The sequence below is a fragment of the Paracoccidioides lutzii genome (assembly GCF_000150705.2).
Source record: "Paracoccidioides lutzii Pb01 unplaced genomic scaffold supercont2.9, whole genome shotgun sequence".
Classification (NCBI taxonomy): Eukaryota; Fungi; Ascomycota; class Eurotiomycetes; order Onygenales; family Ajellomycetaceae; genus Paracoccidioides; species Paracoccidioides lutzii.
The window spans coordinates 1,012,351-1,028,336 of NW_015440955.1; the positions used below are offsets into that span (position 1 = coordinate 1,012,351).

The 15,986-nt window shown below is 47.7% G+C and overlaps 4 protein-coding genes across 4 annotated transcripts in view; 1 reads left to right on the forward strand and 3 right to left on the reverse strand.

Moving 5' to 3' along the window:
* Nucleotides 1-796, reverse strand: part of PAAG_11783 (NADPH-cytochrome P450 reductase) — a gene marked incomplete at both ends in the record, with an annotated part of 2,255 nt that extends 1,459 nt beyond the window's left edge. Inside the window, one exon of the mRNA XM_015847368.1 lies at nucleotides 35-796. Coding sequence (XP_015703059.1) covers nucleotides 35-796 — 762 coding nt within the window. The remainder of the gene's footprint in view (nucleotides 1-34) is intronic.
* Nucleotides 797-2,507: 1,711 nt separating this feature from the next.
* Nucleotides 2,508-3,154, reverse strand: PAAG_03975 (hypothetical protein; the record flags this gene model as incomplete). The annotated part of the gene is made up of 2 exons (XM_002794336.1): nucleotides 2,508-2,736; nucleotides 2,910-3,154. 2 exons carry the CDS (start codon nucleotides 3,152-3,154, stop codon nucleotides 2,508-2,510), a joined length of 474 nt encoding a protein of 157 aa, XP_002794382.1.
* A 1,803-nt stretch (nucleotides 3,155-4,957) lies between these two features.
* On the forward strand, nucleotides 4,958-13,036 carry PAAG_03976 (transcriptional activator leucine zipper; the record flags this gene model as incomplete). Its single annotated transcript, XM_002794337.2, has 3 exons — nucleotides 4,958-4,970; nucleotides 5,167-10,496; nucleotides 10,553-13,036. 3 exons carry the CDS (start codon nucleotides 4,958-4,960, stop codon nucleotides 13,034-13,036), a joined length of 7,827 nt encoding a protein of 2,608 aa, XP_002794383.2.
* A 737-nt stretch (nucleotides 13,037-13,773) lies between these two features.
* Nucleotides 13,774-15,900, reverse strand: PAAG_03977 (hypothetical protein; the record flags this gene model as incomplete). Its single annotated transcript, XM_002794338.2, has 1 exon — nucleotides 13,774-15,900. The coding sequence occupies one exon, from the start codon at nucleotides 15,898-15,900 to the stop codon at nucleotides 13,774-13,776; it is 2,127 nt and encodes a 708-aa protein (XP_002794384.2).
* Nucleotides 15,901-15,986: the final 86 nt, after the last annotated feature.

Genomic DNA, 15,986 nt, shown 5'->3' on the forward strand with positions numbered 1-15,986 from the left:
GGAGGTGATTCTGGTTTGGTTCGCCCAGATAGACATGGTCGGCTTCAGGGGAGGTTTCCGGTTCCTCGATAACTGAGAATACGGGTTCGTAAACAGCTTCCCGTTCCTCCAGCCCCATTTCCTCTGCCAGAGCTTTCCACATGGGCTCTTTCCAGGCCAGATAATCCTCTTCCATGGTACCTGCACCATCATCACCTTCACCGGCCTCTCCAATTCGTTTGGCGCCGAGCCTCTTCATCGTAGCATCGACATTTCTCACCATCGAGTTATAATGCTCATAGGTGTTGTTTCCCAGGCCAAAGGCGACATACCTAATGGAGGAAAGAGGCTTATCATCAGACGTTCCACCACCTTCGAACGAAACGTCGTCTGAAGTAATGAACTGATAGAAATCCACGGCGTTATCCGTAGGCTCACCCTCACCGTAAGTCGCGAGCACAAAAAACATGACCTTATCCTCTGGGAACTTGTCGAGATTCTCGTAATCATAATCTTCTAAATCGGCCACCATGGTTTTGAGGCCAAATCGTTGGGAGCCCTCCTTGGCCAACCGCGAGGCATAGTCCTCCGCGGTTCCGGTCTGGGAACCGTAGAAGATCACACAATTTTTTCCAGTCTCGTCTAGTTTCTCGATGATGTCTCTTGATGCCCCGGCCTTTGCGCCATTTGCGTTCGAATAAGCTGTCGCATAGGGGTCCTTAACAACACCCCATAAAGAGCCCTTAGTAAAATAGGCGACGCTACCCACAAGAATTACGACCAGGACCACCAGGTCCAATGTGTCGACCTGGGTCATGGCAAAGAGTGTGGACGATTAGCCGTTGGGGAGCGAATACAGGTGCGGCGCGGGTGGGAAGGTTGGAAGTCCGAATAGAGACCACGCGGATTTGAGTTGAGTTCCTGAGCAACGAGAAGTATCAGCCGAACACCAAACCAAGAAAATTTGAAAGAGAAGGATTACAGCAAAGAGTATAAAACCATAAAATGAACAACGTACCGGTAAAACAGAAAGGAAACAAGAAGGACAATAAGCAAGGAGGCAGCCAATATTCCTAGCTGGCTTGTTTTGTGCCGTGAGGGAATCCTATGGGGGAGAAACGGGAATCGGCGGGAATATTGGCGACACCACTTAACTACGTGAGTGGGGTGGCTGTAAGCAAATGGGGGGTATATTTGGCCAAATGGACACGGTATCTTGAATCTTGGTGAGGGAAAGAGGGAAAAGAGGACAAAGTGAAGGGCAGAGAGAGAGAATGTGTGTGGATGATGAGAGTGGTTGTGAGAGGCGAGAGTTGATTCAACCCGGGAGCTGCTTGGCTCGGATTTGGCTGACGGCGACGGTAAAAAAGTGGCCTGTTCCAACTGACAAGCCCATGTAAGAGAGCTCTACAGAGTATACAATCTTATTCTTATTCTTATTCTTATTGACTTATTTCTGGGGGAAAGTTTATGTGTGTACGGGAATACCCCTTTCAATGCTGCTGTTTGCAGCTGGTTAAGTTCCGCAGTTTGCCTCTTCTCTTCTGCACTCTTCAATCATAGTTACCCATCATCACGGAGGACGGAGTACTCGGACTGAAATCTTTCATCAAGAGCTAATCATCCCTTGGATATATGTGTCAAGTTCCCAAAGGGCATATATCCGACAGGGATGAACTTAGGCAGACTGATATTTGACCACTACCCATCCATTCAGCAGTCCTGGTAGCCCACAAAAGTTAAGCTTATTAAGATCTTAGGCCTCCCTAGTTAGTTAACTAGTTAATAACTATTATTCTTCCTTTCTATTCTTCATTATTCTCAGAATAATCTATTTTTGCATCAATGCAACCAAACCCAGATAGGCCTTGCAGAACCATGCGCACCTAAACATCTACACTGGACATGTGCAATAATTTCATTTTTGAGTATCCACTCTCTATGTATATCTATTATTGTAAACTTCTCTGTACAGGTGTGCACATCATCTCACCTCCCGCAGAGATTTGCTGTATTTAGCTGGAAGGCCTTCACTGGTGATTTAGAAATCGAAGATATTATTAGGGTCATCCTCATGAAACGCTAACGGTCGTTAGAAAATACTTTTTATCCCGCATCCTCTAAAATGAGGAAAAGAAAAGGAAAAAGACATCCCAAAGAGATACGTATATTTAATCCACCACACAACTCTCTAACTGAGGGGGAAAAAAAATAGGGATTTTGATTGATAAGATATAACTAGTTGGTTACCTGCTCTTAATCCTCGAAACCCCCAGGTCATGGCCTGGGATATAACCGGCAGAACCTGAACATTCACAGCAGCTTAACCCATGGCACTTCAATCCACGATCTACAGCTGGCAGGGCATCTATCCTTCCGCAGGAAGAACAGAAATTCCCGATTGATGCACCATTTCTGTTCGCGGGAAAACAGGAAGAATAGAGATCGATCTATCCGAAATTGCAGTTCCTGCATTCGACAACAGGGGCAGCTGTTTTAAATAGGATCTGTCAAGATAAGCTGGGTAACTAGGTATGCAGGCGACGATGATAGACATGACGGCGATCCATTGTGTCGTCTACTCCGCGCCGTTCTGAGTCATATCCAATCCGGGAGTGGGTATTTTCTTGCGGAATTTGCCGGTTTCGTCCCAATCTGCGGAACATCCGTGGGCAAAATATATATTCCTGCATGGAATCGTGGTTGTGAGCGCGGATATGCGTCCTACGCTCTATGACAATTTGACCAAGGACAAACCTAGGAGGAGGTCATCGCGCCGGAATCAGATACAAAACATGTGATTGTGACGCAAATAAGCCCATGATGAAGCCAGTTCCCTCACCGCTACAGTATTACAACATGCATGGGAGCTCTTAGCCACAGCACCGCGGGAGCTAGAAAATCAACCATGATGAATGTGCCGTGGTTACCTGGATCTACCGATCGTCGATCCGTTGATTTTCCCATGTCGAAGGCGGGGTGTGAGGGAGCCTGCCAGCTCAATGTTGAAAGCTTTGAGATAGTGAGGATTGGCGAAAGGCTTTTGCTTTGTTCCCTGAGACCCGGCCTCCAACGGGGATGATTGACTCCTCAATACACCAAAAGTCTGCAAGAGAAGATGGAATTGGTGAAAGATCGGCCTAAGCGGCAAACTCCAATAGCTACACCGTGACATAGGGGCTTGAGCGCTCTATGAACCATGGATTTTTCTATGGAGATGATGGTGGAGGTTGAGAAAGCTAACCCCCTTGCTGACTGGATCCCAGAAAAATTTCCATCATGTGTTGTTTCAAACTATGCCAGCGTTTTCTAAGTGATGGGCATCTAAAACATGTTATGTCGCCTAGATTGAGCAACCAATACCATGGCTGTCAGGAAATGCATCATCATCATCATCATCCTTTTTTTATTATTTATTTTTTTATTTTTAATTTTTAATTTTTTTCTTCGAATTCTTGAGATGGATTGTGTCAGTATATCAGCACCATATGCTGATGGTTCTTTCACCCATAAAGAGGTGAAATTTTAAGGCGCGGGCAGGGTCTTTAATTATATGCCACCACTTCATATACATATATCCCGCCGTCGATCCATCTTTAGCTAATCATGGAGCACTGTAGACTGCGTGCCTGAGCATGGCTCTTGCGGCTTATTAACCGTAAAGAAATTGCAGGGAAGTATATAAATAATAGTTTCCTGGTGCATAACTGTATGAAAACAAAGTACAGATCTCTTGTTTAATATCTTTAGATATCGTTTTTTTGTTTTGTTTATCAGACCCCGCAGTTTCAAGTCATGTGCCTTGAAATAGCAAACAATGATAAATATGTATGACGACTGTCTGGGAGAAACACAGTTGTTTGACCTTGCGATTTGCTGTTGCTTCATGGTGATACGGAGGATTAACCCACGTTGAATGAATGTAAAAGGGACCAGGGGTTTCAACGGTTCATTTCCCTCGTGTCTCCGGCGGAATTTCAAACACTGTTATGGTCTCTTGTTGAGAAGAAAGCAGTGGACTGGCTGAAGGCGCGTGGTCCAGTAGTGATTCTCAGTTAGCGGATGATGTTGCCGGAGATGGTCATTCGCTGTTTCCGGGCGCTTTTCAAGAAATCAACTGCATTGGATTTTGCCACATAGATGCCAGCGCTTGGATCGAGGAGGTTCTCGCTATGTGCAGAAGGGGCTGAATATCAGAGAACTTAACCTGTTTTAGCTCCAAGAACATGCGGGAGCTGTGATTGTGAAAGTGTATGGGATGGACTTGGGGGATGGCGGGTAGAGAAACAGCCATCACTCTTGCGAAGTTTTAAGAAGCTCGCAAGCTCACCAATCGCTGGGGGTGGTGTCGTTTTTGTTTCGTATCTCGAGAAATGTTGTGGTGGTGAAGTTACGTAGGGACATTCAAGTTGGACAACAGCAACAGCAAATTTTCTTCTTTCATAGTTGCAAGAAGAATAAGAATAATATTAAATGGCAAGAGCATGCATGAGCCTTGACAGAGAATTCCCTTATAAGTAGTAATAGCCAGTATCTGAACAATGTCTTAATGTCAAAGATGATTGATACTTTCGCAGTAGCGCAGCCAGGTCCATGGTTGCTGTGTTGTCTAACTCCCTTGGGGTGTTGGTTGTCAGTTGGCTGGCTCCCGCTAGTTATTGGTCCCTGGTTACCAGCTAACTTAGTTAACTAACTAACTAACTAGTTAGTTAACGTTAAGTTAGTTAACTAACTGCTTATTAGTCAGTCAGCAGCCAAGAGTTCTGCGCTTCGATATCCAAACCTCCTTCTCCACCTCCTCGGACGACCTCAGACAACTTCTATTTATTTACGACCCTCCTCTCTAATCTCAGCAAGACTGCCATCCCAACTGGCTGCACAAATCCCTCGTTCTTGGAATGGCCTGCATATCGACGATGCGAGGAGATACCGCCCTGTCCTTCTCTCCTCTCCTCGTTCCAAGAGGAGGCTGTTGAAAATGCAACACACCTGTAAGTTTCGAAGGTCCTTGCCAAGCACTCTGACCCTCGGAGTTTGCGATATAGCTCTAAACTGCTTTCTGATCTATGCCTCCTCTCCCTGTATCATTGCTGTATGATCAGGATGATCCAAGATTCTTCTGCGCCCTCCCCAAGCTTCTCCCTCATCGTGAAACGCTTATTTTCGCTATCTCTAACTATTCTGCAGCTAGTCCTCACCTAGTTCTACCCAATGGTGGCGGTCAGTCGTTTCCCTACAGACTAAATGATCCCATGATGACCAGCTCCCAACCAAATCTTCATTCCTCCTCGTCGGATCGTCTGGTGTCGAGAAACCCTCCCCATATGATATCCCATATCAGAGACCCATCTTCTACCCGTGGGAGACCTTCCGATACCTCTCCCGTTACCCTTCAATCCCTACAACCTAAGTCACGGCTGCGGACTCAGTCGCACTCAAATAGCCCCGAATCAGCTGGTGCGCGATCAGCCGCGAGTCTAGAAGGTGAAGGGCTTGAGCGACGACCATCAAACTCCTACGGACACCATCGCCAGGCCTCCATTGTCCACGGAAACATCCAACATTCTAGGAATGCAAGTTTTGGAACTTCCTCCACCATTGCCAGCCTTTTAAGCCCCGAAGAGATTGCCTCCATGGCATTTGGGCTAAGCCACGTCAACGACTCCACTTTGAACGGAAAGCGGGACCTTGTTGAATATTCTTCAGGATATGCGGGCAGTGGCGCACCTATAACTTGCCAGATACAGTCATTGTCTCTAGCAACTATACAGGATAGCCACATTGCTGAAATGTCTAGTGACACCCCAACACAGCGGAAAGGAACTTCAGGCGGGAAGTCGAGGCGAGATCATTCTCATCATCCGTCACATTCTGCCAAACAGTCTCAGGAGGCAAAGACTGTTGGAGAATATGCTCTTCATCATTTATTCAATTCTTTTGTCGGCCAGGCAGATGAAAAAATCAACCGATGCATCATGAGCATCGGTGACTTCGATACACCAGTGGAACATGTATGCGGTCCAGGTGCTGATCCAACTTTTGATCAACTCATTTCAGCTCTAGGCCACATTGCAAAGCAGAAGCCAAAACCATTAATCGACACTATCATGGTATGGAGAAAGACGAAAGGGGAGGCTGCCTCTGCAGCGAAACACCCTGCCAGCCACACAAAGCAACTGTCCCTTCCTGTTCCTGGCCTTGCTCGCCGGAATACAGAACCTACACAGGCCGGGCCTGAAACCCAAGATCCCAACTCTCTACCGAACAATTCACATATTTCATCCGTATCACGTCAAGAAGATATTCTGCTGGCTGAACGTCGTGCGACAGTTTCAGTTTACCTCGTGTGTCGGGTCCTGATCGAGATTTTCAACCAGAGTACATTGCAAGCTATCACGACCGAAATGGCTGATCGACTAGAAGACATAGTTTTCGGACAATTGAAGACAGTTGATCCGGACCAAATTGCAGCATCCCCCCTCCGAATGGCGAATTGGCGTGTTTACGGTCAACTCTTGGGAATCATGAGCGAGTCCAATTTTTCCAGCGTTACAAATAGATTTCTTGCGGAACTGAGCCAATGTCAAATGGAGGACTCGCGACTGTCATCAGCAAGGGACTTGGAGACAAAAGCGGAGCTGCTTGTATTTGGAATGAGGCATCTAAAGATACGGACCTTCCCCGAGGATGCTTGGAGTAGGTCCTGTGATTTTCTACAAGCTGTGGCGAGATTATTCGTGAGTTCACACGGCCAGAATCTGAAACAGGCATATTGCCAAATTCTTGAAGCTTTCCTCCTCCCTATCGCTGCCAACGTCTCCTGCGACTTGACATCACCTAAGTGGAAAGATTTTTTGGATCTCCTCTTTCCACGGTTATCTCAAATTATTACGAAGCCTAGACACTGGAGCAGTGCCTTTCCCCTTTATACATTACTTCTTTGCGCCTCGCCTAAAGAAACTTTCAATAGTCAGTGGATGTCTGTGATTACCAGCCTCCCGCCAAAACTCAAGGACCGTCCTACCAGAGGGACAGCCCTCCAAGCGATCTGCAGATTGCTTTGGACCTATCTTTTCCGTTACCCTGATTCCCTTAATAATCCCCTTAGAAAAATTGATGAAATCATTCGCATTGCACTTCCAGGTGGTAGGAGGACGTATCTTACCACTGAGCCCGCGGTGGCAGAACCACTGACCGAGCTCATTCGGATGGTTGGATTTAAGCATCCTGATATGTGCTTCAGAGGCATAATATTTCCGCTCGTTAATTCGGAACTTATCATGTCTGGCAAAGAGTTGAAGATTGAGCATATGGAACCCGAAAAAACGGTGATTGGAATTCGTTCTTTTCTGGCAATAATGGCCGACCTAGATAACGGTGGCCACCAACCGCCTCCATTTCCGCAAGACTTCGCTGCTGCTGACCGCCCATTTCCCTCATTTCCCTCATTTCCCTCCGCGGATCCGCGAACAGCAGACAACTTACATCCAACCAAAAAAAATGAGCGACAAGAAGATATTTCGCGACCAGTAAACACTGCTAAATTGAGCGAGAATTACCGTAAATTTTACTACCACTTCTGTGAAATACTTGGCAACATCACGATTTTATGCGATAATACTTTTGGTGGTCAGGCAGCTCTGGATGAAAAGTTCGGCGGAGTAACACCCAAAACTCCAATCGCGGATGCTTTCAGCTTTGGAAGAAAAGACGACCACTCAAACGGTGTTGACCAAAAGCAGGCCTTTTATGATTTGCTCCATGTCGCTGTCCAAGCTCTTCCTCGGTGCCTTTCCGATCATATTCCCTTCAACTCTTTGATTAATTTGCTGTGCACCGGGACTGCACACGTACAGTACAATATCGCTACCTCATCGGCTGAATCTCTCAAATCTATTGCTCGTCAGTCCCATGCGCAGCATGTTGCCATTGGGTTCGCCCGGTTTATTTTCAACTTTGATGCTAGGTACTCGACTATGTCGGATGAGGGAATGCTTGGCCCTGGCCACATTGAATCGACTTTGAAACTGTACGTCGAATTAATCCAGATCTGGATCGAAGAGATCAGGCAACGGAGCAGAGAGGCAAGTGCAGAGCCGTCGGAAAAAGGTGGTGGGGGGAGCAGAGGATTGCACCTAGACTTGTCGGCTGTTATGGCTCATGTGGAGGAGGTCGAATCCCACGGACTTTTCTTCCTCTGTTCACAGTCTAGACGAGTTCGTGCTTTCGCAATCACAGTCCTGAGATTGATTACCGAATTCGACAGTGCCCTGGGCAAGACCGGCAAGGACATCCCACGGATAATTCATATTTTGGAAGGCGAGTCGCATAAAGTGCTAGATCTGAAGGATGAACTGCTTACTGTTGCTGAAAGAAGTCGACTTCAAAAGGGAAAGCAGAAAAATGGGCCACAAAATACTCTCATTGAGATCTGCAGCAGCGAGGTTTCCTACGACTCCACTCTGTGGTCGAAAGTGTTTCCCAATCTCATCCGTATCAGTTTCGACACTTGCCCATTTGCCGTGACCCTGGGCCGCGAAATCGTTTGTGCTAGACTAGTTCAAATGCACAACAGCATTGCTGCTCTTGCTGAACATTTTCAACCGGGACAGTATGCAGCTCTTGATATGGCTCACGGTCGACCGGGACACCGCAGCAGCAATTCGCCAGACATATTGGTTGAACAGTGGAAATTGTACCTTATTATGGCTTGCACTACTATCAACACTGCGGGGGCACAGTCTCAGAGTCAACTTGCCAATGCCCAGCATGCGCGGAAGATGTCGAAGGCGAGTCAACATCCCCCGGATAAGATTGGTTCAGCTCGAGCATTGTTTGCTACTGTCATACCCCTACTGTCAGCGGGTCCTGACTCCATTCGCAATGCCATCGTCGTCGCCCTTGGCTCAATCAATAAACACCTGTATCGGACATTGCTGGAGTCTCTACAGTATGCAGTTACAACATGCAATGAAGAGGCGCGGGTACGGATCGGATCTCACAATCGCACCCCAAGTAGCCCGCGACGAAACAGAAAGACAGATAGGCTGAGAACTGAAGTTACCAATGTTTACAAGGTGACATCGCACTTTCTGAAGGAGCCTGAGGTGTATAACGACGACTGGATTCTCAATAACCTCGTTACGTACACGAAGGATCTGAGGATTTTTCTTAGTGATGTGGAGGTGCAGAATGACTTAGAGTTTCAAAAGCTGAGGTTCCATTATTGTGGATTGCTGGAGGAACTATTCGAAGGCATCAATAGATCCAAGGACCCTTCCCGCTGGATGTCATTCGAGTCAAGGAAATCCGCATTTTCCCTCATGGAAGATTGGTGTGGTTATTCACCGAACCAGTCACAGATCGCTGTGCGAGAGGAAAATATGAGGAAGCTTGCGCTGGCTCGACAACGAGAACCGTGGGAGGTTCGAAGTACCGCTGCGTTGGAAATTGAGAAGAGGAATTTGAGAACGGCTGCTTTAAGTGCTATGGCCTCTCTTTGTGGTGGACCTATCAAGATTATGACAGAGAGCAAAGCCACTCTCCAGTTCGATGTGCGACGTATGCTGTCCTGGATTGATATTATTCTGAACACCGTTAGTGACAAACTACACGCCATCGCCCGACGAGCTCTAAAAAATTTGATCATTCACAATAAGGAGTTTCCATACCTTCTGGAGCAGTCAATAGAAATGTGCTATCTATCTGAAAGTCCGAAGGCGTTAGAAAGTTATTTTGAGGTTGTTGCTCAGGTTTTAATCGAGCATACAGATTATCCGTTGGCATTCTGGAGAATTCTCGGGGCTGTTCTTTTCACCCTAGGCAACGCCAAGCGAGAAATACGGATGAAGTCTGCACGCCTCTTACGCACTCTTGAAGAACGCCAGCAGAAGAACTCCAGGATCCAGGACTTCGACATCAGTATATCCGATAAAACAACTGCTGTTTACAAGCTAGCTCAATTTGAGACATCAAAACGGCTAGCACAACAGCATACTGACCTCGCATTCACGATATTTTCTGAATTTTCGCTGCATTTCAAGAACATACAGCCGGACACTCAACGTAACATGGTGGCCGCAATCCTTCCGTGGATCCAGGCAATCGAACTTCAAGTGGATCCAAACGGCGGGCCTACAGCCAAGTCTTACATGCTCCTTGCAAATCTCTTCGAGATCACGATTCGCTCAAGCACCGTTCTCCCCAACGAAGTCCAAGCTCTCTGGCAAGCTCTTGCAACAGGACCCCATGGGGGCAATGTGCAACTCGTTCTGGATTTTATCATCAACCTGTGTTTGGAACGTAAGGAACAAAATTTCGTGGACTATGCCAAACAGATTGTTGTTTTCTTGTCTACAACCCTGGCAGGTTCTAAAGTCATTGAGTTTTTCTTGATGCAAGTCGTGCCTAAAAACATGGTTCAGGAGAGAAGAGAACCAATGCCACCGCCTCCTGATTTGAAGGGCTTGCCATATGTTGCTGATCTCGGGACTGTTTTGCCAGTAGGCAACAAGCAGGTAGGCCATGAACTCCTCCAGTTTGCTTTAAATTTTACGTCTAACACTTTACTCAGGCTGGCTATTCATTGGGCCAAGTTTCTCTCATTTTCCTGGTTGATCTGATGGTATCTCCTGTTACCCTCGGGCTTGATGACGTGGTGAAATTGCTCCATGTTGCGCTTATTTTCTGGGATCATTACACGCTCACGGTGCAAGAGGAGGCCCGTGAGATGCTTGTCCATTTAATCCATGAGCTCGTTGCTTCGAAAATTAGTGACTCCCCCGATGATATGAGGCAATCTATCGAAGATTTTGTTGAATGTATCCGTCAAGGTGACGCCACCGTTGTCTGGGAGTATGAGGATAATAATGGCAATGACGATGACCAGGACCCTAGTCGAGTGCCCGCGTCCATGCATCGGGTGACGCAAGATGTCGCCAACTTCTTCTCTGCTGCTTACGAATCGGTGAATGATATGTGGGCTAAAGAGGCATTGAACTGGGCTACTTCATGCCCAGTTCGGCATCTTGCCTGTCGGTCATTCCAGGTTTTTAGGTGCATTTCTACCTCACTTGACTCGAGAATGCTAGCGGATATGCTCGCACGACTGTCCAATACCATTGCAGAGGAGGAGACCGATTATCAGACTTTCTCGATGGAAATTCTGACAACCCTGAAGATCATCATCAGTTCGCTTGCCCCGCAGGATTTGCTTCGCTACCCGCAGCTCTTTTGGACAACTTGTGCATGTCTCAACACCATTCATGAACGCGAGTTTATGGAAAGTGTTGGCATGTTAGAAAAGTATCTGGACAAGGTGGACATGCGTGATCCGGTTGTGTTGGCGAAACTCAGAGAAAGTAAACCGCCAAAGTGGGAAGGTGACTTTGAAGGCATCCAGGTGTTGATATACAAGGGCCTTAAGTCTGACGAATTGCTGGATAGGACTTTGACCGTCATGCATCGGCTTACCGCCCTTCCCAATAATGAGCTGGTAGGTGATAGTTCCCGATTGCTCTTTGCGATTCTGGCAAATCTTCCCGGGCTACTCCACCAGTTCGACCTGTCTGAAAGGTCTAAGGAAGTCGTGGAGCGGGCCAGGCTCCTTGCCTCAGGCTCTGAGAACAATGGATATACCCATCTTTCTGATTGCCTATTTGGATTCTCAAGTGGCCATTATACTCGAGGTCAGGATCTTCTGGTAGACGCTGTGGCAGCCATTCGATCATATTATTTCCCTGCACATGATGTACAAACCCTTGTCTTCCTTATGGGGCTATTGACAAATACAACTGCCTGGTTCCGTATTAAGATCATGAAAATTTTATGCGCAATAATTGCGGAAATGGACATGCGTCGACCCGAAATAGCGTGCTATGGGCCTGATCTCATATCTCCACTACTTCGGCTATTACACACCGACTTGTGTCCCCAAGCCCTCGAAGTGATGGACCATATCATGACTGTTTCTGGAAACCCGATGGAGCGTCACCATCTAAGAATGAGTATGGCTTCGTCATCCTCGTCTCGGGCGATACGCAAGGAGTTTGAGCGTATTCAGAGTTTGTACGGAATACCTGAGCGGACCGGATGGTCTATCCCAGTTCCTGCTGCACAGTCAAGCCTAACGAGGAATAATGTCCATGCTGTTTTCTACACCTGTGCAGAAGCTGATGGATCGGAGCAAACCACAACATCCCCTGAGATGGAATTCCACGCAGATGAATATAATGATCCGTATTTCCCAGGTCTGCGCGCTGACACGATGAAGTCAATCGATACACAACATGACGGAAACATGGGTGACCTCCTACAGAAATTAGATAGCCTTGATGATTTCTTCGATGAATCCGACGCGGCTCCGCCGCTTTCAAATTCGATTTCAGGTATTACACTACGTAGTTATATAAGTGACTTCCACGACGCCAGCGCGAATCTGTACGATCAACAAACAGCTCCTCTCCTACGCAAGTCTCTAGCTCGAACCGCCTCATACTCCTCATTTCACAATGGCCTCGCTGAATCCCGACCAACCACCGGACGCACTGACCCTAGCGGGATACATACCTCACCATTAAGCGTAACATCCGCCCTACCACACTCTCGAATGTCCATGCACACACGATCCGTCACGTCACCCGCAAATACCTACCCCACCAGCCACCAAATACCGATGCCTTCGTTCGGAAATTCTGGGCTCCCTTTCCTATCCGATGACGAGCTTGAGGACGCGCTATCTGACTCCGATGAGCGTTTCATTCTCAACCAACCATCGTCTGGCTCAACCACATCTCCGCGCCATGGTAATGAGGGCCCCTTTTCGCTCGAGTCCGTTATCCGCAGCAGCGTCCGTCGCTTGACCGGTGGAACTTCCTCCACGAGAGAAAAGGAGCGCCATCGGGATCTGTTCAGAGCTCAGCATCGCGCGTTTGCCCAAACCTCCAGCTCGCCGAGGGTACCGAGAGTTCCGGCGGAGTATCTTACAAGCCCTGCGGCTGGTTCTTCTGTGTCTAACAACAGCGGCGCTGCAAGTGGGCCGGCTTCTCCAGGTCCATAATTCCCGGACAATTTACATTCTCTAGTAATCATATTATTCCGAAATCTAGCCGTTCCCTCGCGCCCTCTCATAGTAACTTTCTCTCGTCATTTACTACATCTTCTGCTCGTCCTGCTTTGTTTCTAAGATACCCTTGGTCTCTAGATAGATTTTTCTTTCCTCCCCACCACATTCCCCATTTAGTCCTCTATGCTTACATATATTTATTCTCCTTTTTTATTTCTCTTCGTGCCGTGATGCAATCACTTTATATCCTGCCTTATCCATCCATCATCTTAACAAGCGTTTTTAACTGGTGTCCCATAATTTCCATTTCCATATGCATTTTATCACACAGTTTGGTAATGATTGGCATGTGTGTGTGTGTGTGTGTGTGTGTGTGTGTGTGTGTTGGTGTTGGGCTTTGGAGTTTTCGGAGCATATGGGATACTTTAATTGGGCAAATTCTTAACTCTTTCAGGGCAAGAAACAAAACTGAAGTGTTTTGTCCTCTGGGGTTTATTTCATTTCATCTTGTGCGTGTTCTGTGTTTGCATTACGCTCTTCGTTTCGTTCGAAACCTGACCCCTTTAGGTGGCCTCCGCTGTTTTTGTGTTGTTGAGTCGTTTTTGATGGCTGTTGATAGATTTGGCTAATCATTGTGATAAAAACTCCATATTTAACTCTAATATATGATGATACCTCTATTAGCTATTCTGGATGCCATTGGCCGGTGTACTAAAATACTAATAACCTTTTTAAACAATGGTTACAGTCTGTTCTCCAGCTTTCTGGAACAATTCTCCAAAGGGATCTATAGGAGGTGGCTTTTTTGCGAGAACTACAATTCCAATTCGTTCAAAACAACCGCGAGTCTCTGACGAATCCTTTAAGACGAGCGATATCAAATGATCTGTCGATCCCTCCTGCATGGCACTCATGCGCATACACAATACCTTGGCCCCAGGTCGTGTCTGACCCGGCCCATCAAGATCAAGCAGATAATCCGCTTTCATCTCTAACCGCAAGTAGCGACTTGGGAGAGATACATAGTGCACAATACTCTCCCCCTCTCCCTGCAACAGTTCGACCTCCCGTTCAAGCACGCCCTCCACCACTAGTCCTGAAATCGTCAAAAACCCACCAGCAATAGTCCCAAACTCATCTACAGCCGACCAGGTTATCTCGCACTTCTTTATCGTACTGAAATGCGTATACGGCAACCGTTCCCTCAGCTCCCCCTTCTCCTCTTCAAGACTGGTAAACAACACCCCATCCCAATAATGAATGTAGGTCTCGACGCTCGCCCATGACCATGTCGGTGCGTTGCGCGGATGGGGTCTAGCCTTTTTATACCACGATCGCGACGGCACAATCCAAAGCAGGTCGTCATTCAACGTCTCCTCCCACAAGCCCGCCAGGTACCTTGACTTACGCCGTGCCGCGAGATCCTTAGCAATACCACTGATGGCCGGCAGGCGATCTTTCGATTTGGTCAGTAGCAGCGCCGTATAGCAGCTTACCATGGTTCGCCACAGGCTAGCGCCCTGATAAACGACCTGGTCACTGAACTGCTCCGCCCAGTCACTCACGTAATCCTGTAGGGCCTCCGCGTGCTCAATTTTAAACAGAGGGATGGGCGTTTCAGGAGAAGATCCGTTGAATTCTATCCCGTCACACTCGCAGTGGACACCGGAGCGGCACTCGAAGAAGAGCTCGTATCTGCCAAAGTGGAGAATGCGTGTGGAGAGCATTCGTTCTTGGTAGACCCATGCGCGTGTCAGGAGGGGGTAATGGATTGCTGTTGGGTTTCCCGTGGCGGCGTCACCGGCGTCCGGAATGACGACGTCCATGTCAATGTGGTGGTCGATGCGTTCACGGAAGAAGAGACGGTAAGGCTCTGCTTTTTTGTCTGGTGTGGTGCCGGCGACTTCAAAATCGGGCGTTTGGCAATAGAGACCACCAGCACCATTGGGAGATCTGGTGGCAGCAATGGTTAGGTGGCCGTTTGTGTAGATGGAGGCCATCTGGGCGGACTCGACGTCCCAATCTCGTGCGTCATCTTGGATGATGCAGAGGGAGTCTATCCAAATATACTTAAAGCCTAGGCTTCTTGTGAGGGAGATAGCGTCGCGGAAGGTTTTGGAGAGTAGGTTCCAGGGGATGGCCTTTTTGTGTTGGACGAGATTTGATTTAGTGGTGGTGATAATTTGGGCAAGCCCCCAGCAATGGCTGAGGCAGATGTACTTGGACCTTGCGCCCTTTGGTTCAAGAAGCTTCACAACCCCGTCGTCAAGGCCGACGTCAACTACCCTTGTGGGCAATTGCGGGTTATCTGGTGTGTTGCAGAAGCTTTCAGGAGTGAAGTGAGTGACGATGCATGCAGAGATCCAGCTCTTGATGGTAACCATCGCTTGATCAGAATCTGTCCTCGGGGAAGTTCGTTTCGAGACAGGGATGTAATCCCAAGAATCTGGGATGGGACAATCATCGTCATCTGTGCAAAAGAATTGGATTTCAAAACGGCGGCCGTTGTTCAGGAGAAATATCAAGTTCTTGCTCGCGTCCTGTTTCTCTGTATCATAATTGGTGCTCGGATAGTAGAAACTTAAGATGCCCCGGAGGATATCTGAGACCTGGATGCCGTGCTGCTGGAAACACCCAAGACATCCCGATACGAGAACTTGGCAGCAGTAGCACGAGCTGGCGAACACTTCCAATTCGTTCCAGGTGAAGCTGGGAACGATATGGTGTCTGTTCATATGCCGCGGGCTGGGGTCTGCCAACATGCTCGCAATGCTCCATCTCCCCTGGAACCCGTTGCAGAGGGCACATGTCATCTTTGCGGGGGCGCTCTTTCGAGTCCGGATGATTGACATGACCATAGTGTCTAGACTTAGAACAGAATAAAGTCAAGAAGAGAATACGAAGTCTCTTTTAACGTGATAAACGGAGATAGCTAGATAGATTG